The sequence below is a fragment of the Rhinolophus hipposideros genome (genome assembly GCF_964194185.1).
Source record: "Rhinolophus hipposideros genome assembly, chromosome: X".
NCBI lineage: Eukaryota > Metazoa > Chordata > Mammalia > Chiroptera > Rhinolophidae > Rhinolophus > Rhinolophus hipposideros.
In genome coordinates, this window is record NC_138046.1 from 50,105,328 (window position 1) to 50,129,847 (window position 24,520).

General features: G+C 45.6%; 1 protein-coding gene across 8 annotated transcripts in view; it reads right to left on the minus strand.

Moving 5' to 3' along the window:
• Nucleotides 1–1,039: 1,039 nt before the first annotated feature.
• Nucleotides 1,040–24,520, minus strand: part of FRMPD3 (FERM and PDZ domain containing 3) — a 141,127-nt gene continuing 117,646 nt past the window's right edge. For 7 of the 8 annotated variants that reach the window (XM_081042954.1, XM_081042953.1, XM_081042956.1 and 4 more), the window contains 3 exons: nt 23,002–23,146; nt 6,486–7,307; nt 1,040–4,945 (listed from right to left, as the gene is read on the minus strand). In XM_081042954.1, the coding sequence (XP_080899080.1) occupies nt 1,920–4,945; nt 6,486–7,307; nt 23,002–23,146 (3,993 nt within the window). In that variant the 3' untranslated portion in view covers nt 1,040–1,919. The remainder of the gene's footprint in view (nt 4,946–6,485; nt 7,308–23,001; nt 23,147–24,520) is intronic. The other variant, XM_081042959.1, reaches the window with a different exon arrangement.

The following is a 24,520-nucleotide window of genomic DNA, read 5'->3' on the forward strand; positions in this document are numbered from 1 at the left end:
GGGCAAGCACTCGGAGGGCTGCCACCAACCAACAACTCAAGGACACAAGGACACACCCACAAAGAGGCACTGCCAAGACTTATTTGGATAGTAAGATGAATAGATTTAATCATTCTTGTTTGAAAAACAAGACATAAATTAGTATATATATATATATAATTTATATATTTTATGTAGTATATATACTATATACAGACATTAGAAAATGTGTCCTGTCCGTGAGGTTCAGGGAGAGGTGAGGGATGGCGGTAGAGTGACACGTAGGTGGAGCCTGAGTGGCGAAGGCGCAGGATCAAGAGGTTGGGAGGAGAGGAAGAGCACGTCAGCACTCAGGCTTGCAGTGCTCAAGGGGGAAGGATTCCCCACTGGCTGCATCTCTGGCCCACTAAACAACTTGGTCCTATGGGAGGAGAGGCAAGGAAGGGGGGAGCTGGCTTCTGCAGAAGGAACTCCCCTAATCCTTGACGGAAGAAATCACCACTCAGGGGTCTTTATTGCACTAGGGGATACCAAGGAGGGGCGGGGGTTAAGCACAGTGTACATCTTTATAAAACTCACATAAGAATGGGAGATTTCACATGGGCCTCTCACAGAGTGACGATGAGAGGAAGACACAAGGCATGAGTGTATGGGAAATGGGGAGGTATGGAGAGGTGGACAAGAAGCAATCTATACAGAAAAACATTGGCTTTCTTTGTTCCCTACAATGGGACAATTGATAGGGACTCCGTGTCTTCACTCCTAGGAAGGTTGTAGGGGGGTGGTGACGGCAGCAGTAGATGTGTGTCAAGGAGGATGCTAAACAGTGTGAATTCCCTTCCAGATGAGTCCGGAGAGAGAGAAAGGTGCAGACTGCACCGGGTAAGGCGCTCAACTTCTTTTCTTTGAGAGACAAATCCACAGGGTCAATACACAGCCAAAAGCATATACTCAGGATTAACATATCACGCTAGCTTCCAGAAGTTTAAGATATAGTCATCAACACTCCCCATCCCCTACCCTTCCCCCCACCCCCCACCCCCCACCCCCAATCCACAGCTAAGTCGAACTCCTAAGGACAGTCTGTCTGGTAGAGAGATGTTGAGAGAGGAGCTGCACACCTGCAGCCACAGCCCCTGCACTACGCTGGGCGGGCCAGGCGGGCTCCACGGCCTGCTCGGGAGCTCCCCAGGGCAGACATTTCCACCAGGTACCTTAGCCAAAACGAGTGGGGTGGTCCCAGATATTTGCTCCCTAGTGGACTGAGCTGCCCTGCCCATCAGTGAGGGGCAGGGCACTTTGGGGATGGCTGGTGTGGAGCTACTAGGCCTGGGGGCGAGGGCTCCAGAGGCTGCCAGCCTGTTGGGACGGCTGCAAACAGCCCCGTGTGGCTGTTTTCTGCAGGATTACCACCCGGGCACAGGCTCTCTGGGGTGGCTTTGCCAAGTGACTGTGAGCCCAGGGTGGGTGGGCACATGAGGGCTGAGTGCCCTCTCCCCTCCACTTAGCACTGTGGCCTGCTGCTACTGCCACTGCTCCCTGGAGGGGAACAGATGCCAAGAGGAGCTCAGGGCCCTTGGGCCTGCCTGCTTCAGGCCCTAGCTTCCCTGTCCCCAAAAATGGAGCAGGAAGTGTGCCTGATGTCACCTCTCAGCCCTAGAGAAGAGATAAAATACAGCTCTGTGGCCGGCGCAGTGAGGTGGAGCCTGGGCCCTCACAGTGACACCTAAAGGCCAGGGAAGAGGTGAGGACACCCAGGGCTGCAGTGGCCCTGAGTCCTCAGGGACAGCCTCAATGTGGGGAGTCTTCGCTCCCTGGAGACTGAAGGCTCTTGGACCCTGACTGGCCCAGCAGAGACACACACTCACCACAGGATACAAGGACCACCAAGCTCAGACCTGGGGCCGAGGATGGGGAAGGGGGAGGCCTGGGCAGATGCCCTACTTAATAAGGGTTTTTAAGGAGCGGGTGAATGTGCTCATAACAGTCGCCGAAGTTGGGGAGCCCGGTGGGTGTTCCAGGGCCACCCCTATAGCTGCTGCCACCTGCTGCTGCTGCTGCTGCTGCTGCTGCTGCTGCTGCTGCTGCTGCTGCTGCTGCTGCTGGTTAAGGTTCCGGGCTGTGGACTCCTCAGCGGCACGCAGCAGGAAGGTGTAGTTCCTCACCACCTCTTCTACCTTGGCCAGCAGCTCTTGGCGTTGGGCCTCTGAACGCACGATGAACACCAGCCGCACGAAGGTCTCAATGAGGCTACTCAGCACCTGGAAACTGCCCGTGATGGCTGCCAGCATGTGAGTTGGGCTCTTGTCCACGTTAGCCACACGGCGACAGGAGGCCCGGAGCTCCTTGAACTTGAGAGCCAGCTCAAGCTTGTACTCAGAGATCTGGGAGACGTAGGGCTTGGGGGCACGGGCCTCAGGGCTGGCTACACACTGCCGCAGGACTGTCAACAGCTCGTTGGTGTCCAGCCGGGCAGCCAGGAAGCCGTCAGGCAGGCCATAGGCGTGGGCCCGCAGGGCATTGATCTTGGCCAGGCTGCCCTCGAAGGTGGACACCCGCAGGTCAATCTCCTGGGTGCGGGAGGCCTCAGGGCTGCTGCTGCTGCAGGTGGCAGCATCCAGCACCTGCAGGGTCCTACTCACTACAGGCACCACCTGCTCATCCAGCTTCATGCCAGGCAGAATCTTCATGGGGATGGAGTAGGAGAGCTCATCTTTGCCATCGCTGGTGTCATCCGCTATGTCACACTTGCGGTAGTAGAAGCAGTAGCGGATGGAGCAGCACTTGCTGCTGCTCTCACTGTCCTCGTCCAGCTCAGCAGGCCTCCGGTACACCTCTTCTGGCAATGAGAACACGGCCATCGGCCTGGGGCCTTTGGTCTCAGGGGCAACCTGGACATATGAGGGGTCTCCCGGGGTCGGGGACTCCAGAGGCTTGCTTTTGGGACCCAAGACTAGGGGGAGGCCTGCCTCTGCCTCCGTGGCCTCCCTGGGCAGCACGCCTAAGGGTGGGTGCGGACAGACGTCGGAGGGCAGCGAGGCCCTGTCACCCTGGTCCAGCTCACTGACACTGTAGCGGCGCCTCAGTTTCCGGTAGTTGGGAGCCCCCAGACACTCGCCCCCCGAGGCACATGTGGTCAGGCACGAGACACCACTCTCAGGGGCCGATCGGCACTCTCGGGATTCCAGGCTGGTGGAGCGGATGCGTCGGACATTGGTGGGACTGCTGAGGCTCAAGTCTGGGCCAGCCTCAGGCTGCCTCTGGGTAGGGGGGATCCTGTCCCTCTCCCTCCCCCGTAGGCCATGCACTGGTGTCTGGGGGGCCTGTGGCCGGCCCCCCCGGCAGATGCGCTTACAATCGCAGCTGCGCCTCTGCTCGCGGGACATGCCAGGCCCCTGTTGCACGGGGCTGCTGCGTAGCTGACAGCTGCAGCGTCCTGGTGCTGGGGGTTGCAGGTACTCAGTGCCCGGCAGCTCCCCCTGGTTTGGTGGCTTTAGAAGTTCCTCGAGGAATTCCAGCTCATACTGCTTTACCTTCTGCAGCTGGGCCTGCCGTTCATCAGTCTCCTTCTTCTGGCGGGTTGGGAAGGTGGCAGAGAATAAATTGCGTAGCCGGAAAGGACCTCGAGATGATTTGGGCTTTGTAGGGCCTTCAGAGGTTGGGTGGGCTCCATCCAGGGTCGTTTCAAGCTTCCGAGAGGGCATGGTGCTCACCTGCCGGCCGGCAACTTGGGACCTCAGTGGGCTCTGGCCTTGAGGATGGCAGCTGGGGCTCTGGCCTCGCAGCTGGCAGTTGGGGCTGTGTCCTCGAGAGTGGCAACTGGGGCTCTGCAGAGCCATGGGGTAGGCAGCCCGGGGGACCAGGCTGCTCTCCTCGAGCTCGCTGCTTTGGGGCGTGCTCTCCAGCTGTCCCTTCTCCCCCGGGCCAGAGACAATGCCCTGCTTGTGCAGGGAAGGCTTAGCACCCTCTGGCCCACCCTTACCTGCCACCTCCCCTGTAGCTTGCTTGCTCACTGACTCTCGACTCGCTCGCAAAAGATAGCTTTTGGGAGGGAAACTTTGAACAGGCAGCCTGTCCCCTTGTGGGGATAGATGCAGGCTGTCAGCCCGGCTGCCTGTGGGTGCTCTGGAGCTGGAAGAGACCTCTGGGCTCAGCTGCTGCTGGGAATTCCGTGAGGTCTCTGGAGTACCGGGGCTCATTTTGAACTTCAGATTCTTACTGGCACTGCCATTCATCATGCTGACTTCCGGCCTCACCACGCTGGCCTCCAGCTTTCTCTCCCCACTGCTCGGGGAGTTCCCCAAGGCCCCACCAGGGGTGGGTAGACTCTTGGTGTGAACCACCGGTGGTAGGGCAGTCGAGATGATAGCTGGGGTTACACTGCCCTTTGGGTCCAGGATAAGCTTGGGGCTTAACCTGACTTCCTTTGGCAGGTTCTCCCTTAGCTCAGAGACCTGCTCTTCACCGAGGGATGCTGTGGCCGCCCTCAGTGACATCTCTAGACTTGCCCTAGTGTGGCCAGGCCCTTTGTTCTCAGGAACTGGGGACAGCAGGCTCAGACTCTTCTGCTCATTAAGCTGTGGGGACAGTGCTGGGTGCACTGCCAGGGCATATGTTCGCTCTCGGTGTGGCTGGGCCTCTGACTGGGGCAGCTTTCTGCGAGTGCCAGGGGGACCAGGACTCTGGCCTGGGACAGCTGGATGGAGGGATGGGTTGGGATCCGGGCGCCCAAGAGAGTAAGGGGCTGTGAGAACGGCCTGGGCTGCACAGCTCTGGATCCGAAAGGGCAGGTCCTTGCGGGCCAGGAGACTGTCCTTATTGAGGTGCTGGGCCAAGAAGTAGGTGGTGTTTTGGTGCTGCTTCATGGCAGACATCATTTCCGACATGTCCGTGAGCTCTGAAGAGTTGGTTTCATGGCCTGAGTCCAGCGATGATTCGGGGGTGATAGTGGCCAGCACAATCAGACCTGGAGGAACAGGGACAGGGCTTGCTGCACTGAACTCAGACCAAGTCCTTTCCCAGCCATATACAGAGAGTTTATGGGGGCCAACGTCAGCTAGTAGTGCAGGCTGGGGCAAAGCAGGCAGGCCAGTGGGGACTGCAGGGCTGAAGGTGAGAGGAGTAGAGGGGCGAGGACAAAGAAAGGCAAGCTGGGAGAGGGGTTGTGAAAGGCTGGAATCCGAAAGAGAAACAAAGGAGGCATAGAGAAGATCTGGGCAGTTTGATGGCAAATTAACATGCAAATCACATGCAAAACAACATGCTAATCATCATTATTTTTAGATACCACAGCTAGGAAATTTTTGTTAATTGTCCTGAAAAGGGCTGGCAAAGAGAGGTCCTCTCGATCTGGGCCTCCTCATCTGGCCAGGCCTGCCTATAGTCCCTGCAGCTGAGCCCATTTAGCTGAGCTCGTCCTCCCTCTGGCTGCCACATGAGCCTCTAGGCTGGGAGCAGTTAGTTCTTGGAGCTCCAGACTCTGAACAAAGAGAAATGCCAGCTGTGGGGGTGGAACACATGGGGGCTGTCTCACACCAAGGAGGCCTTTACATACAGAAAAGGCAGGGGTTGGTACTCACCCTGGTCAGCCAGGCTCCCTCTGACCCCAACCTCTTCACCCTCTCTGTCCACACTTTCCACCTCACATGCCTTCTCATTCACCTTACTCCTCCCTATTCCTTTTCTGTCGCTGTATACTGACCTCTTCCTTGTAAGGGGTATGTGTATGGAGGTATGTGTGTATGACTATGGGTGCATGTCTGACACGTGTTTGTCTATCAGATGTATGTATGTGTGTCTGTAACAGGGAAGAGCATGCATGTTGCATGGTTCTCACACCAAATAATAATAATAGCTACCACGTACTGAGTCCTTCCTATGTGCTAGGCAGTGCTTAAGTGCTTTGCATGGATGATCTCATTTAATCTTCACAACAACCATATGTGATATGCTATTGTTATCAAACCCATTTAAGATGACAAAAGTGAGGCTCAGAGAGGCCTTGCCAAAGGTCACACTGAAAGTGAGCGAAGAAGCCAGGACTTGGGTATGTATGACTCAGAGCCCATGTTCTTACGCAGGATAAACACCTCTGCCTTGAGCAGTAATGGCTCCTGGCTACACTGATCGCAGGCCACTAGGTGGTTACTTGGTTGTTTTGTTTCTCTTCCAGTCATGTGCATGCTGGATGTCTTCTATATCTCTCTCAGTTTTGCTCTGATCCTCTCTCCTGGTCTGGCTCTGTAGCCACCGTGGCCCTAATCACTGGGGTCCATCTGGAAGACATTTCCAGAGATGGAACGGCGAGAGCCAGAGCTCTAGCTGGAGCTGAGTAGCAGACACCTGTCACAGAGTCGTTGCTCCCTGATCCTCTCTGAACTGCCTCTGGCCCATCCACTGCTCTGAGACACCACAGTGACTTTGATCTCTGCTTCAGAAGAAGCAGTGTCACCTGCTGGCCCTGCCTGGAAGGGGAGGCAAGAGAGGGCGGAGGAATGGGCTGTTACCTGCAGTCTGTGGGGGTGGGGGGTGTGGTCCATCCTCTGAGGCTGCCAGGGCTTCCAGAGCCTGCAGAGTGGACACCAGGGCATCATCTAGCTCCTGGGCATGATCTCGGACTGTCCGGGTCTGCACACTGTCAATCAATGTCACCGGAATCTCATCATACAGGAGCCCACGCAAGTGACGTCCTTGCTCCTGGCTTTGGACAGCCCGGCGCTTGGGGTCATCCTCATCAGAACTGTTGTCTCGGAAACCGGGAGGTGGGGCAGCAATGGCAGGCAACAGTGAAGTGCTCTCATCTTCCTCCTCCTCCTCCTCCTCACTCCCAGGGGGTGGGAGGGACATCAAGTCTACTATGTTGTCACGAGAGGATCCAGACCTCCCACCTTTGCGAGGAACCAGCTGATCCTGGAGTTTGGCTTTGCAAGAGTCACAGTAGAAATTCAGGGCTTCAGCCCCAAGAGAATTGTCCAGGGTATAGGACCGGGCCCTGCTGGCACAAGGCTCGTGGTCTAGGCTGGCTACATCAAAGTCATCAGGGACCATATCGTAACCTTGGCCAGAGCTTTTGGATGTGGGGTCAGACTTGGTCCGGGGCCTGGTCTCTTCAAAGAAGATTAAGTTCTCATTGACATCTGTCCGGCTTTCTTGCTCCTTCCTTTGTTCCCGCATGTGGAGGTAGCAAAAGCTGACAAGCTCAGAGTCGGCAGGCGAGGGCGTGCAGCGGCTCGACTTCCTGGGGCTGGTGCCCACGCCGCCCACATAACTACTCTCCTTTTTCCCCAGGTGGCCCCCAGTGACAGGGCGGTGGGCGCTGTGCATGTAATCTAAACCCAGAAAGAGAATCAACAGATGAGCCCTGGTGCTGAGGACTGTGGCTGAGCTGTCTTGGCATCTCTGGCCTGGGTCTCTGGTGCACAGTTGGGTGGCAGGTACTGAGAGAGAGAGCCTTACCTGGCTGCTACGGATTAGGGGAAGGGGGGTCTATTGGCCACATTGTTGCCAACCCTGCAAGTAGAATAAGTAGAATAGAAAGGCCTGAGCTGCTAATAGCCCCATCACCTCTGAAAGGGGAAAAGGTATGGGGTGAGGTGGGATGGGGCGAACACCTTGGTATCTAGACACAGCTGGACACTTACATGGCTATGTCTGGTCTGAGAGTCAGCTGTAAGCGTGCTTAAAGAAGTGAGATTTATTTTATGTACTTGTAACTGTCCGTGCTCCCACAGTGCTCTTTATTTCCAACCTTCAGCACTCTGTCACTCTTGTGTTATGTAGGATGTCTTCTAGCAGAAGGAAATAAATCTGACCAGTTACTAGTGCTTTAGTGGGAAAGTGTAAAACAGGCTATGTACAATGTCTGAGAGTTTGCATTTCAAAGAGGACTGTTGGTAGAGGGACCCTAAAATAATAAAGCAATACTAGTAGAATTCTGGGCATCTGAAAGTGTAGAGTGTATAAGAGATATGCTGGGATATGTATATATGGGGGAAGGGATGGGGGACCATTCTTACAATTCCTCAAATCACATTATTTCTCTGTATGCATCATGCAGGCCCAGCCTGCCTACTTGCTACACATACATGAAGTAAAATCTAGCCGATAGCTTTTAATGATGGTAGCTCTGTGCCTCTGAGAATTGTCCATATCAAATGCTTCATTTCTGAATGGTGTCCCTCTCTTATCTGAGCACATGCTCAGACAACGCCAAATCACTTTGCTATCAGCAGATAGACATGTGGCAAGCCAGCACAAATTTAGGTTAAGGTCATCACACACAATCCCATTTAATCCTCACAACAACCCAGTGAGGTAGGTGCTGTCATTACCCCCATTTACAGAGGAAGAAACTCATCCAGTTGGTTACGTGATTTACCCAAGGTCACATGAGTCATAAATGGCAGCCTGAGGGACCACAAAGCCCATGTTTTTAACCATTATCCTATAGTTCATCATGGTGGTCAAAATATTGGAAAACAAAACTTCAAAATGCCTTTCTTTCAAATTCCAGTTTGTCCTCTGTGGGTTAATGTGTCAGCATTGCTTTTCACTATAGCTTACAACCAGCACGAAATCATGGTGCTGGCACTTAACAGAGCCCCAAAATATATGAAGCAAAAACTGATTGAATTGAAAGGAAAAATACACAATCCAACAGCAATAGTTGGAGACTTCAATGCCTCACTTTCAATAATGGATAGAACAACTTGGCAGAAGATCAACAAGGAAATAGAGGACTTGAACAACACTGTAAACCCATAAATCTATAGAACATGCCACCTAACAGCAGAATATACATTCATCTCAAGTGCACCTAGAATTTTCTCCAGGATAGACTACATGTTACATCATAAAATAAGCCTCAATAAATTTAAAAGCAATGAAATCATACGTTTTTTTTCCTAGCACAAAAGAATTAAATTAAAAATCAGTAACAGAAGGAAATCTGGGACATTCGTATACATGTGGAAATTAAATAAAACATTCCTAAATAACCAATGGGCCAAGGAAGAAATCACAAGGGAAATTGGAAAATATTTTGAGGTGAAGAAAAATGAAGATACAACATACCAAAACTTATGGGATCTAGCTAAATTAGTGTTAAGAGACAAATTTATAGCTGCAAATGCCTACATTAACAATGAAGAAAGATGTCACATCAATAACATAAACTTCCACCTTAAGAGACTTGAAAAAGAAGAGCAAACTAAACCCAAACAAAGCAGAAGGAAAGAAATAGTATAGAGGATAGAAAAAGAGAGAATCAATGAAACTGAAAGTTGGTTCTTTGAGAGGGAAAGGTCAAGGATGTCTTGAGTCAGCCTCGATTACCTTACAGGAAACACTTGTTCCACTTTCAATTACACACAGGGTTTCTCTGTAACTCGCGCTCAGGGCAGAATGGCCAGGTTTGGTGCTGACCTCTGGCATGGAAGGCCCAAGACAGGCCAGTTTCAGGTGGACCTTGAATCACCGGGCCAAGACCTGACCTGGGAAGGAGAGATCTGTGGACAGCCAGTGAGGCTGTGTGAAGTTCCCTTCTCTGCTCTTCCAGGTCCAAGGAGAGCGTGCCATATATAAAGATTGTAAAAGAGCCTTCTCCCTGGACAAATTATATTTGTGTTATGTGATTTATGACAGTAAAGTTTCTCTTTTGAGCTGCCAGAAAAATAAAAAAAGTTGGTTCTTTGAAAAGATCAAGAGAAGTCATCAAAATGGCGGCGTGAGGTGAGCCTCTGTAAAGCTCCCCTGGAATTTACAACTAACCGAACAACAATAACTCCACAAAGGACTCCCTGCACAGCAGACAGGCAAGACGAACAGGCCCACTACTGAATTCACCTAAAGGTAGGAGAATCGCATGAGCTGGGGATGGGGGAAGGGAGAAGTGGGGGAACGGAGCCGCGCAGGCACAGGACACAGACCTAGCTCAGTGTTCCGAACTCGCTGCATCCCGGAGCTACTGCAGCTGCGGGAGAGGGAAGAACTCGGACTTTTAGGGCTCCGCTTACGGCCCACAGGGCTGAGGGGGCAGCGTATAACACGGCTGAACCCAACGCTCACGGCAGAGACCCCGGAGAAAAGACTGAGGGAAGAAGGCTGAAAACGGTGGTTTAAACCCTCACTGCCGAGCAGAGAACTGAAGCCTTAGGCACTGAGACTAGCTACCCGTTCCCTACCCTCCCAGAGCTCGCCCTGCCCCCACCTGCCCGGTGCTAGAAGCGGAACAGTAGCAGTGTCAGATTAAAGGACAGAATATTTGCTGCTCTGAGAACTGTGGACCGCAGACACAGATTCCCAGCCCAACTAGTTCCAGCAAAGGGGAGAATGCTGTGGAAGCAGGACCAGCTGTGGTGGTGGTCGCTGACATTGCTCTGGGCCACCTCTCACAACTTACCCCGCCCCTAGCCCCACCTATCTGGGGGGATGCCTGAAGGAGTAAACAGAACTGGTGAAACATACGGGCTCTGAATCTGGTGCAGAAAGAGCTTTGGAACTTCAACAGCTCTCCGCATACACACAGGGACATGGCGCCCTATGATCCAGGCGAACTGTTAACAGAGAAGAAGCCCGTTTTCCACGGAATCCCTCCATTGTGTGAGAAGCTGGAATAGTGCAGAGAAAACACAGCACTACTGTGTGAGGGAGGAAAAAAAAGGCTGCAGTCGGGGAGAAAATAAAACATTCTACCAACAAGTATTGGAAAACAAAAGAAAGACCTCTTCCTATCAACCTGTTGCAGAACCCACTCCTGTAGATGTCTAGGAAGAGAAATAATAAATCAGTAATTGCCATGAATAACCAAGGCAACAAGACAGCTCAGAAAGAAAGTGATAAGTCTCCAGAAAAGGAACTTAAAGATATGGAAATATGTGACTTAAATGACAGAGAATTCAAGATTGCAGTTCTGAAAAAACTCAACGAGATGCAAGAAAACACACAAAGGCAGTTTAATGAACTTAGAAATGCAATCAAAGAACAACATGAGCATTTTACGAAAGAGATTGAAATTTTCAAAAAGAACCAAATGGAATTTCTGGAGATTAAGAACTCAATAGAAGAAATTAAGAATGAAATAACCAGCTTAGGTAGTAGAGTTGACCAGATGGAGGAAAGAATCAGTGACATCGAAGATAGAAACCTGGAAATTACACACATGGAAGAAGAAAGACACTTGAGACTTAAAAGCAATGAAAGAAGTCTACAAGAACTTTCTGACTCTGCCAGAAACAACAATATAAGAATAATGGGCATACCAGAAGGAGAAGAAAGAGAGAAGGGAACAGAGAATATATTCAAACAAAATTTGATGAGAACTTCCCAAACTTGTGGAGAGAACTGGATCCTCAAATCCAAGAAGCAAATAGAAAACCTAATTACCTCAATCCCAACAGGCATTCTCCAAGGCATATTGTATTCAAGCTGTCTAAAATCAACGACAAAGAAAGAATCCTCAAGGCAGCCAGGGAAAAGAAGACGGTAACCTACAGAGGAAAGCCCATTAGATTATCATCAGATTTTTCAGCAGAAACTCTACAAGCCAGGAAGGAGTAAAACCAAATATTCAAACTATTAAAAGAGAGAAATTGTGAGCCAAGAATAATGTATCCAGCAAAGATACCTTTTAGATATGAAGGAAGAATAAAGACCTTTCCAGACATACAGAAGCTGAGGGAATTTTCTAATACACGACCTGCACTACAAGAAATACTAAAGGAGGCTATTCGACCACCATCAACAGGGACAATTTGTGGCAACATAAAAAGTGGAGAGTAAAGGCCTGAACCGGAATATGGGAATGGAGAAAGTAGGTGTACTGAAGAAAATGGAATACTCTAAATATCAAACTTTCTTTTACATAAACTTAAGTATAACCACTCAGAAAAAAATCCAGAACTGAAATATGTAGTGTAATAAAGGAAAAACAGAGGGAAACATCATAGAATACCACCACACAGAAATAGTAGACAACAACAAAAAGTCCAAGAAACAATGGAGACAGAGCCTTACCAGAAAACTAAAGATAGAATGACAGGAAATCCCCAGGTATCAATAATCACCCTAAATGTAAATGGATTGAACTCAACAATAAAAAGGCACAGAGTAGCAGATTGGATCAAAAAACTAAACCCAACCATATGCTGTCTCCAAGAGACACATCTCAGCTACAAGGACAAGCATAGACTCAAAGTGAAAGGGTGGAAATCGACACTTGAAGCAAATGGTACACAGAAAAAATCAGGTGTAGCCATAATGATATCAGATGAAACAGACTTCAGGGTAAAAAAGATAACAAGAGACAAAGATGGACATTTCACAATGGTAAAGGGGAATATACAACAAGAAGACATAACAGTCATCAATATTTATGCCTCCAATCAGGGAGCACCAAAGTGCTCTACTAACAAAAGCAACTACTAACAAAACTAAAGGGAGAAATTGACCAAAACACAATTGTACTAGGGGACTTAAATACATCATTGACAGCTATGGATAGATCATCCAAACAGAAAATAAATAATGAAATACGAGCCGTAAATGACACATTAGATGAAATGGACATAATTGACATATATAGAGCACTTCATCCTAAAACATCAGACTATACATTCTTTTCGAGTGTACATGGAACATTCTCAAGGATAGACCACATATTGGGACATAAAATCACCCTCAGCAAATTTAAGAAGATTGAAATCATACCAAGCATATTCTCTGATCACAAGGCTTTGAAATTGGATAACAACTGCAAAAAGAAAGCAGGAAAAAACACAAATACTTGGAGATTAAACAACATACTTTTAAAGAAGGCCTGGGTCAAAGAAGAAATTAGAGGAGAGAACAAAAGATACATAGAAACAAATGACAATGAAAATATATCCTACCAAAATTTTTGGAATGCAGCGAAAGCAGTTTTAAGAGGGAAATTTATATCATTACAGGCCTATCTCAAGAAACAAGAAAAATCCCAAATAAATAACCTCATGTTACACCTTAAAGAACTAGAAAAAGAAGAGCAAGTGAAACCCAAGGTCAGCAGAAGAAAGGAAATAACAAAAATCAGAGCAGAACTAAATGAAATAGAGAACAAAAAGACAATAGAAAAAATTAATGTGACAAACAGCTGGTTCTTTGAAAAGACTAACAAAATCGACAAACCCTTGGCTAGACTCACTATGATAAAAAGAGAGAAGAAACTAATTAACAAAATCAGAAATGAAAAAGGGGAAGTTGTCACGGACACCACAGAAATACAAAGGAGCATCCAAGAATACTATGAAGGACTATATGCCACCAAATTCAATAATCTAGAAGAAATGGACAAGTTCTTAGAAACATATAGCTTTCCAAGGCTGAACCATGAAGAACTGGAAAATCTAAACAAACCGATCACCAGTAAAGAAATTGAATCAGTCATTCAAAACCTTCCCAAAAGCAAAAGTCCGGGACCAGATGGCTTCACTAGTGAATTCTACTAAACCTTCAAAGAGGATCTAATACCAATCCTGCTCAAACTCTTCCAAAAACTTGAAGAAGAGTCAGTACTCCCTAACTCATTTTATGAGGCCAACATTACCCTGATACCAAAACCTGGTAAGGACAACACAAAAAAAGAAAACTACAGACCAATATCTCTGATGAATACAGATGCAAAAATCCTAAACAAAATTCTAGCAAATCGAATACAACAATGCATTAAAAAGATTAATCATCACAACCAAGTGGGGTTCATCCCCGGGGCACAAGGATGGTTCAACATCCACAAATCCATCAATGTGATACATCACATAAACAAAATATAGGACAAAAATCATATGATTCTATCAATTGATGCAGAAAAAGCATTTGACAAGATACAACATCCATTTATGATTAAAATACTTAATAGGTATAGAAGGAAAATACCTTAACATCATAACGGCCATATATGCAAGCCCTCAGCTAATCTCATAATTAATGGTGAAATACTGAAGCCCTTTGCTCTACGTTCAGGAACACGATAGGGCTGTGCCCTGTCACCTGTGCTTTTCAACGTAGTGTTGGAAGTCCTTACCAGAGCAATCAGGCAAGAGAAAAAAATAAAAGGCATCCAAATTGGGAATGAAAAAGCTAAATTATCACTCTTTGCAGATGACATGATGCTATATATAGAAAACCCGAAAGACTCCACCAAAAAGCTCTTACAAACAATCAACAAATACAGTATACTTGCTGGCTACAAAATCAATGTACTCAAGTCCATTGCATTCCTATATACTAACAATGAAATCTCAGAAAAAGAAATACAAAAACAATGCCTTTTGCAATTGCAGCAAAAAGAATAAAATACCTAGGAATAAACTTAAGCAAGGATGTGAAGGATTTATATGCTGAAAACCATAAGACATTTTTGAAAGAAATTGAAGAAGACACAAAGAAATGGAAAGATATTCCGTGCTCATGGATTGAAAGAATCAACACAGTTAAAATGGCCATATTACCCAAAACAATACACAGATTTAATGCAATCCACATCAAAATCCCAATGGCATTTTTTAAAGAAATAGACCAAAAAATCATCAGATTTGTTTGGAACCACAAAAGACCCCGAATAGCCAAAGCAATCTTAAGAAAAAAGAACAATACTGGAGGTATCACACTCCCTGAATTTAGCTTGTACTACAGGGCTACAATAATCAAAACAGCATGGTATTGGCAGGAAAACAGACACATAGACCAATGGAATAGAATTGAGAACCCAGAAATAAAACCACATAAATATGGACAGGCAGTTTTTGACAAAGAAGCTAAAAACATACAATGGAGGAAAGACAGCCTCTTCAATAAATGGTGCTGGGAGAATTGGATAGCCACATGCAAAAGAATGAAACTGGACTCTTATCTGTCAGCATGTACCAAAATTAATTCAAAATGGATCAAAGACTTAAGCATAAGACCTGACACAATAAACTGCATATAAGAAAACATAGGTACTAAACTATGGACCTTGGGTTCAAAGAGCATTTTAAGAATTTGACTCCAAAAGGCAATGGAAGTAAAATCTAAAATAAACGAATGGGACTATATGAAACTTAAAAGCTTCTGCACAGCAAAAGAAACCATCGACAAAATGAAGAGGCAGCCTATTGAATGGGAGAAGATTTTTGCAAACAGTGCCTCCGGTAAGGGGCTAATATCCAAAATATACAAAGAACTCATGAAGCTCAACAACAAAAAAACAAACAACCCAATTGAAAAATGGACAGAGGACTTGAAGAGACATTTCTCCAAAGAGGACATACAAATGGCAAATAGACATATGAAAAAATGCCCAACATCACTAATCATCAGAGAAATGCAAATAAAAACCATAATGAGATATCACCTCACCCCAGTCAGAATAGCTATCATCAACAAGACAAATAGTATCAAATGTTGGAGAGGCTGTGGAGAAAAAGGAACCGTCATGCACTGTTGGTGGGAATGCAGACTGGTGCAGCCATTATGGAAAGCAGTGTGGAGGTTCCTCAAAAAATTACGAATAGAATTACCATATGACCCAGCAATCCCTCTCCTGGGTATCTACCCCCCAAAATTGAAAACACTTATACATAAAGACACGTGTGCTCCAGTGTTCATTGCAGCTTTGTTTATGGTGGCCAAGACATGGCAACAACCAAAATGTCCTTCGATAGATGAATGGATAAAGAAGTTGTGGTATATATACACAATGGAATACTATTCGGCGTTTAGGAAAGATGATATAGGAACATTTGTGACAACATGGATGGATGTTGAGAGTATGATGCTAAGTGAAATAAGTCAGACAGAAAAAGCAGAGAACACTGATTTCACTGATACGTGGTATATAAACAAAAACAAGAAAAGAACAAGACAAACAAATGAGAAACAAAAACTCATAGACATAGACAATAGTTTAGTGGTTACCAGAGGGTAAGGGGGTAAGGGGTGGGAGATGAGGGTAAGGGGGATCAAATATATGGTGATGGAAGGAGAACTGACTCTGGGTGGTGATCACACAATGGGATTTATAGATGATGTAATACAGAATTGTACACCTGAAATCTATGTAATTTCACTAATAATTGTCACCGCAATAAATTAAGAAAAAAAAAAGAAAAGATCAATGAAGTTGACAGACATTTAGCTGTACAGATAAAGCAAAAACAGAGAAGGTTCAAATTATTAAAATCAGGAATGGAAAAAGGACCATCAGTACTGACTGTATACGGAATTGATTATAAGGCAATATCATAAATAACTTTATGCCAAAAATATAGATGAAATGATAACCTAGATGAAATGAACACATTTCTAGAAATATATAATCAAAACTGACTCAAGAAGATGGAAAATCTGAATGGGCCAATAACAGGAAAAGATATTGAATTAGTAATTAAAAATCCCACCCCCCAAAAAAATAAAGCTCAAGTCCAGATAGCTTTACTGTTGAATTTTTCCATATGCTCAAAGAATTGTTTATACTAATTCTTCACAAACCCTTCTAAAAAATAGAAGAGGAAGTAACACTTCTCAACTTATTCTATGAGGCCAATATTACCTTGATACTAAAACCAGAGAAAGACATCACTGGAAAACTATAGAGCAATATTTCTTATGAATATAGATGCATAGATTCTCAACAAAATACTAGCAATCGGAATCTAGCCACATCTAAAAAGAATTATACACCATGAACAAATGGGATTTATTGTAGCAATGCAAGGTTGGTTTAACATCTGAAAATCAATTAATGTAATATACCACATTAATAGCATAGAAGACAAAAACCATATGATCATCCCAATGGACACAGAAAAATCATTTGTGAAAATCTACTACCCTCTCATGAGAAAAATCAACAAGCTAGAAATAAAAGGGAACTTCCTCTACATGAGAAAAGTTATCTATGAAAAACCCCAAGTTAACATCATACTTAAGGGTGAAAGACCGAAAGCTTTCCCAAGATCAGAAAAAAAAGTCCAGGATTTCTGTTTTCACCACTTTTATTCCACATTGTACTAGAAGGTCTAGCCAGGACAATTAGACAGTGAAATTAAATATAAGGCATCCAGATTGGAAAGGAAGAAGTAAAAGCATCTCTATTTGCAGATGACATGATCTTGTATATAAAAATCCCAAGCAATCCACTAACAATAAACTATTAGAAATAAACAAGCTCAGCAAGTTTACAGGATGAAAGCTTAATATACAAAAGTGAATTGTATTTTTATACACTAGCAAAGAACAATCTGATAATAAAAATAGGAAACAATTTTAGTTACAATAGCACCAAAAATAATAAGATATTTAGGCACATGTTTAACAAAAGTATCACAAGACTTGTATACTGGAAACTACAAAATATTTGTGAAAGAAATTAAAGAAGGATTTAAATAAATGGAAAGACATTCTATGTTCATGGATTGGAAAGCTTCATATTGCTAAGATGGCAATACTTCCCAAATCGATCTACAGATTCAACACAGTCTCTATGAGAATCCCAGCTGACATTGTAGAAATTGACAAGCTGATTCAAAAATTCATATGGAATCACAAGGAACCCAGAATAACCAAACATTTTTTTAAAAAAACAACAAATTAGGAGGATTCACACTTCCCTATTTCAAAGCTTACTACAAAGCAATGGTAATCAAGACAGTGTGGAACTGGCATAAGGATAGACATATAGATCAACAGAGTGGAATTGAGAGTCCAGAAATAATCCCTCATATTTATGGTCGAATAGCCTAATTTAAAAATTGGCAAAGGATTTGACTAGATATATCACCAAAGAAGAAATACAAATGATCAAGAAGCCCATGAAAAGATGCTCAACATCATCAGCCAAGATGATGCAAATCAAAACCACAATGAGATACATTTCATGTCCACTACAATAGATGTAATAAAAAAAGGTAGACAATAACAAGGGTTGATGAGGATATAGTGAAATTGTACCCTCCAACCTGGTTGATGGGAATGTGAAATGGTGCAGTCATTCTGTAAAACAGTTTGGCAGTTTCTTAAAGTTAAACATAGAGTTACCATTTGAGTAGCAATTTCACTGCTAGGTATATACCAAAAAGAAATGAAAACATACATCCCTACATGAACTTGCACATTAATGTTTATAATGTTATTATTTAGAATGGCCAAAAGTTGGAAACAACCCAAATGTCCATCAAGTGATGAATGGATATTACTTGTCATAAAAAGAAATGAAGTACTGGTATGTGCTACGACATGGATGACCTTTGAAAACATTATGCTTAAGTGAAAAAAGCAAGCCACAAAAAGACCATATATATTGTATGATTCCATTTATCTGAAATGTCCAGAATAAGCAAAGCTCTAGAGACAGAAAGTTGATCAGTGGTTAGTTAGGGCTGGCATGTGAATAGGGAATGAGTATTAATGGGTACAGAGTTTGTTTTAGGAGGAGCAAAAATGTTCTAAAATGAAGTTGTGGCAATGATTGTACAATCCTGTGAATATATTAAATAGACTTAAAAAGACTAAGTTGTGAACTTTAAATGGGTGAATTTTATGGCTTGGAAATTACATCTAACTAAAGCTGTTTATTCAAAAGAAACACAGTGCTGGGCACATGATCAACTCTTCATCATTATAAAAAGAGCAAAAATGTGTTCTGCACTTCAAAGGACTTTATGGGGTTTACTTCACATGATCATGTCAATCCCTCACAAAGTAAGTAATATTATCCTCAATGTACAGATGAGGAAACAGAGATTCAGTTTGTGGAACTTGCTCATGATCACACAGCTAAAATACAGCAGAGTAGGGACTGGAACACAAGTTTTTGACTTCAGATCCCAAGCCCTTGTTTGCTTTCCATAGACCACATTGCCCCTCTAAATATAGTCAATGTAACTATACTGGGTGGATTCAATTTAGGCCTTGGTGGCTATATCTAGGGAACTGTGGATCAGCTGGGGGAATAGTATGTAATGATCTTCTGAGGCTTAGGGGAAAAGTGCTCCAGGGGAACACTGAGCCAGAAGCTCGAATTATCAGTTCAGGAGGAGTCTACTGCTAGACATTGCTCATAGGTCTGGGCGATGCACTAGGTGCTAATTACCTATGAGACAGCTGAACAATCTCAATTGGCTGCCACTAGACGTGGCTCCTAGGGACATGTCCAATAAAGAGGTGGTGACTCCTCTCAGAAAAAGGCTGGCGATCTAAGGGTGGCTTCCCTCCCTGAAAGATGGAAACATCTCCCAACACCAGGCTGTCAAGGCCAAGTGATGCACAGCCCACCACTTGGTACTGTGATTTCCAGATCTGAGGAGCAGCATGGGGCTATGCGGAGGAGAAGTGTCCCAGGAGAATCCTAAATCTCCAGACAGAGGGTTAGTAATACCAGTAAATCCAGGTGCAGTGGGCTGATGGCTGGGACAGCATTCCTTGCAGATTGCAAATCCGCTGTAAACTGCTCATCAGTTTTCGGCAGGGAGATGCTCTAGTATCCCTCTGTACTCATTCATTCAGAAGATTGACTTTCAAAAAAAATGGTTGCAAAGAACAGGACGGTGATCCAACTGGAGCTATATTAAATTCTTTTCTTTCTTTCTTTCTTTCTTTCTTTCTTTCTTTCTTTCTTTCTTTCTTTCTTTCTTTCTTTCTTTCTTTCTTTCTTTCTCTCTCTCTCTCTCTCTCTCTCTCTCTCTCTCTCTCTCTCTCTCTCTCTCTCTCTCTCTTTCTCTCTCTCTCTTTCTTTTGTTTCTTCTCTCTCTCCCTCTCCCGCCCCCCACACACAGTCAACACAACTTTGATGCAACTGAGTTTCTATTGGCCTTGCTGTATTCTACAGTCCAATGATCATTACTGGCCCCAAGGTCAAACTACCGAGAGACCTTGCAAGAACCTCATGTCCTTTCTGAATCATCAAAAAAGTCTATTATGTTCAGTCTAGCTTTAGGACTCTGTGCATGTTGCTGGGTTTTAACTACATGAAAATCGGTAAGCCATGCATTGGAATATATAGTGGCCATTAACCAGAATGTTCCATTCACCAAACCAAACTGTTTCCTAACAATAGGAAAGAATGCAGAGTGAGTTCTTCCTCCAACTGTTACATCATTTGGGGCCTCCAAAGCCTTACTTCCCTGAATCCCCCAGGATATAGGGAGCCCAAGGCTGCAGAGAGATAGCACCTACCTCTGGATTTCCTATCTCCCCAGTATAGGTGGAGAGTTGGCATTTGTCTGAGACTTTCTCTAAGTTGTGTCCTCAAGATCAGATGTTGTTCTGTTGAATTGCCTCTATCTAAATGTAAAGGCTTTTACTGCATTGGCATTATCCCTTTAATTGTCTGTCTATATTCTTCCTACTAGATTGTAAGCTCTGTGAGGCCAAGGACCAGGTCTGTTATTCACAGCTCGACTTGCAGTGCCTGGCACATAATGAGTACTTCAGAAATAGCTGTTGAGTGAATAACTGAAATACCTACTTTGGAAGAACTACTAATAAAGCACAACATGTAATCTCTTCCCTTCCATGTCCCCATTTTACTTTTTCTCCAGGTCTCAGAGGAGAGGTGATGCTTTCTCTTTTCCAGTTGCAGGTTTAACAACATCCTTTAGGCCCAATCGGCTGAGCTTTGAGTTGGGCTAGCTGGTAGCCAGCAGCTGCTACAGGACAAGAATATACACCGAGCTAGAGACCAGACTATGAGAGACCAGGGCTGGAGCTTTAGCCCCTGAAGGAAAAGCCCAGATGAGGTTGGAAGGATGATTGCTCTCTCTATATAAGCTTTTCCTAAACCACAGTTGGCACTGGGGCTTCTGTTCTGGGATAAAAGTAGGGGCTGATGGAGGAATCTGATCTTAGCTTTGTACCAGGAACTCACGGCCCCTCGCTGTAACCTGGGTGGAGGTCTCCTCAGTGGTGCCGCTTGCTGTCCACCTTTCCCATCCTTGGGGCCATGAGATAAGATATGCTCAACAGCCCCCTGACAGGCAAAGCCACGAGGCTTACTCTGCCCCACCCACCAAGAGCACTGGATAGCTGCTGTCAACCCAGCAACTAAAAGCCAAGTACTGGGCCCAGGCATTGGCCCAAGCCCCTAGGGAGGTCAAGCACTATAAATAGCGGGACACTACGGTGGTCCATCTGGCTCCTGCGTGGAGAGAGGCCCTGTGCTAGAGGCAGTCTGAGCCCCCACAACTGCAGGGACAAGGACTGAATCTCTCAGGAGTCAGGGAGGGGCTCTAAAGCCATGCCGAGCATTTATAGAAGCCTCCTTTCCAGACTGCAATACCTCCAAGAAAATCCAATAAAATTGATTGGCTTTTATTAGGTTGGTGCAAAAGTACTTGCAATTTAAAAGGTTAAAAATAATATCAAAAACCACAATAGAAAAGCAAAATGGATGCAACATGCAATGTGTTCAGTGAGACTGAGGGGACACAGGAAGCCCGTGTCCCTCACGTGGTGCTACTATGCCCACAGCAAGGGGAAGAATACTTAATGACAGGACTGGCAAGGGTGCTGATAGGATGACAGAAACCCTTTGGAAGGCAGGGTGGGACTATAGAGCCACCCCAGGGGCCTTCTTAAAATGGACCCCTCCAAACAACCTTCACTTCCACATCTGGTCCTCAGCTGGGCTCCAGGCTCTTCCTTCTGCCTTCCCTTTCTCCTTTCTCCGTCTCTATCCTGCTCAGCAAGAGGTATAATTTACTTGGGTGTGATGACAGAAAGGAAGTCCACAGGTGACACTGACAATGCTAATGCTGGCTTTACCGTCATTTGGCCAGCACAGGTGGTACCTATGGCCACTCACTTTGCAGCCATTTGCCTGGAGATGTGTGGTAATTTGGCCCTCTGGGTTCTTTCTATTCCAAGTCAGTTCTTTTGCTTCTCTACGTGGCCTACTTCATATGCCTCGGGGCCACCTATCCTTTCCCAAATCTGTGTTTGGTGGATCGTCTTCTAATTCCTGCAGACAATGTTATGAAATGTAAATATGGGCTTGTTAGGATGTTCGTGATGAAGAGATCATGAGGTGAGAGGGTGTGTGTGGGTATATAGCCCACTGGGTGCTAGGATATCCATCAGGTATGTGCTTCTACTCTGAAACTCCTCGATCTGGATCAGATGTGATCATGCTGCAAGGCAAGACAGCCTTGAAGAGAAAAGAAATAGTTAAGCAGCAAGGCAAGTGGATGAAGGGTCTTCAGCATGTGAGGAGGGCGACTATTGGGGGGTAAGTCTCAGCTTCCCCCCATGCTGTTTGGGTGCTGGGGGGGAGCACTTACTGTGTGTACTCGAGCCTTAGGTCTAATGTGTATACCAGGAGTACCTGTTTTTTCGGTCTCTTCCTCCTTCTCCCACTTTAGCCCAAGGCAGGAATATCTATCTGGACTGGGCTGATTTCTCTCAAGGCCCCTGCTTGTGCCATCATCAAGACAGCTCTGAGGGGTGGCTGCACTGAGCTGTTTGTTTGGGGGCTGTACTTGACTTTGTTCTCGTGGTGTTCCCTCTTATCTCCAAGCCTCCTGCTGGACTATACTCTGAGCCTGCACAGTCTTTCCTACCCCAGCCTTCTGTGGCTTCTTACTTCAGGCAGCTGTCAACCCCCCATGATGAACAAAAGAAAGGTTTTATCTTTATTTTCAACTTCTACTTCAACTAAGCCAGAACAGCCATGCATCTCTTGTAGAGCAATGTACCTCTAAAGCGTTGCCTTAGATTCAGTGTGATTCCTTAATTGGTTCTATGTATCACTTGTTTGTTATTTTTATCTTACAATCGTTCACTGACTCAATCACAATGTGCTGTCACAGGCATCCTTTGTGGGACAAGCCCAACTGAAGGCCAGCTGTCTTTCCTACTGGCTTGTGCCAAGTAGGACGCAGTGGTACAGGGCTGGCTCCTGGTAAACCAGGAGCTGGCAGAATGGAGTGAGCACGAAGACAGTGGAGCTCCTCCCTCCATGTCTCCAGGGTCCAAAGGGCCTCCGGCACATTGAAAACCGAGGCTGAGCCCTACCTGCCTTGATCATTGGAGGTGGAAGAGGCTGGCTGGTGGGCCTGGAGAAGACCATCTTCCTGGAATCCAGCAGGAGGCGGCAGTACCCTGCAATCAGGCAGGCAAAGTTGGTGGCTTCAGGCCACTCCATCAACAGCACCAGAGGCTAGGAGAGAGGTGGGAAAAAACATGAGGACACAGGAAGAAAGGATACAGATTCAATTCTCTGGAGAATGATAGTGAAGAAACGATGACTTGCATGGTTATAGAAACCATAGTTTCTGAACCAAAAATTGAGGCACGTGGCCTAAGAAATTTCTTCTGATTTAAGAATTTATTTACTTTCCCCCCCCTTTTCCACTTCCCCCCTCCACTACGGTTCAAGCCATTGTTTCTCAGTCTAGTTGTGTAGGACCGATGTTGTGTAGGACCTAGTTGTGTAGGACCCCGGCCCCTGCTGGTATTATGAGCCTTGTGCTCCCCCCAGCTGAGGCAATCAATCGCCGGTCTTCGGTCGACCACTCACAGCAGCTCACGGCAGCTCTTGCCGGCCGCTCATGATGGCTGCCGGCCATGCACACTGGCCACCGGCCACTCATGGCAGCACACAGCAGCCCATGGCAGCTCATGCTGACCTTCAGCTGCTCATGGCAGCCCAGCTCCAGGGGAGAGTCGTTGTTCACAATCTTAGAGAGCGCAGCTCACTGGCCCACGTGGGAATCCAACTGGCGACCTTGGTGTTAGGAGCATGGTGCTCCAACCACCTGAGCCACTGGGCTTGACTATGTATTACTTTTTGAAGTTGAATTGAATTACAGTGGCAATGTGTAGTATGACGTTCGCTCAAAAGATGGTGTTAATCAGATGAATGCTAGCGTCACCATGCAACAGGCAGGACAGTCAAAGAAAATGGAGGAAGCATGATTGTCATTCGAGGAGTGCAAGATCATTTTGAAGTGGTATTTGAAATTCGAGAACGTTGTGGAAGTACGACAATGGAGGTGTGAGTATGCAACAGAACCTCCAACACGCCTAACAATTGCACACATCATGATAAATTTGAGACACATGGTACTGTGTGTGTGATGTCCACAAGGGAAGGTCTGGGAGGTCTCACACAGCAACAAGTCCTGCTGCTTCTGCTGTGATGTTGGAACAGTTTACATGTTCGCCACAGAAGTCTACCAAACAGTGTTAGCCGTAATCAGGTAATCAGAAGTGTCTGGATGCTGATGGTAACCACTTTGAGCACCTCTTGTAATTGCAGAAGTCAAACCTGACTTGTATTCATCTTTTGTTATTGGTGCATATTGAGTATTACAATTTTAATGCAATTTTTTCCTTTCTTAAAATGTGTATACGTATTTTTGGCTCCCTTATTAAGGTGCATTGTGAAACTTCAAGAGGGAGACTTCAGTATTCCAACTTTTCTAAATTACTTGATTTTAAAAAATCTATTTTCATAGAACATCTCATGGTGTTCTCAGGATTTTTTTAAACCCACTTTGGGAAATACTAGCATACTCTGTTGACTTCTGTT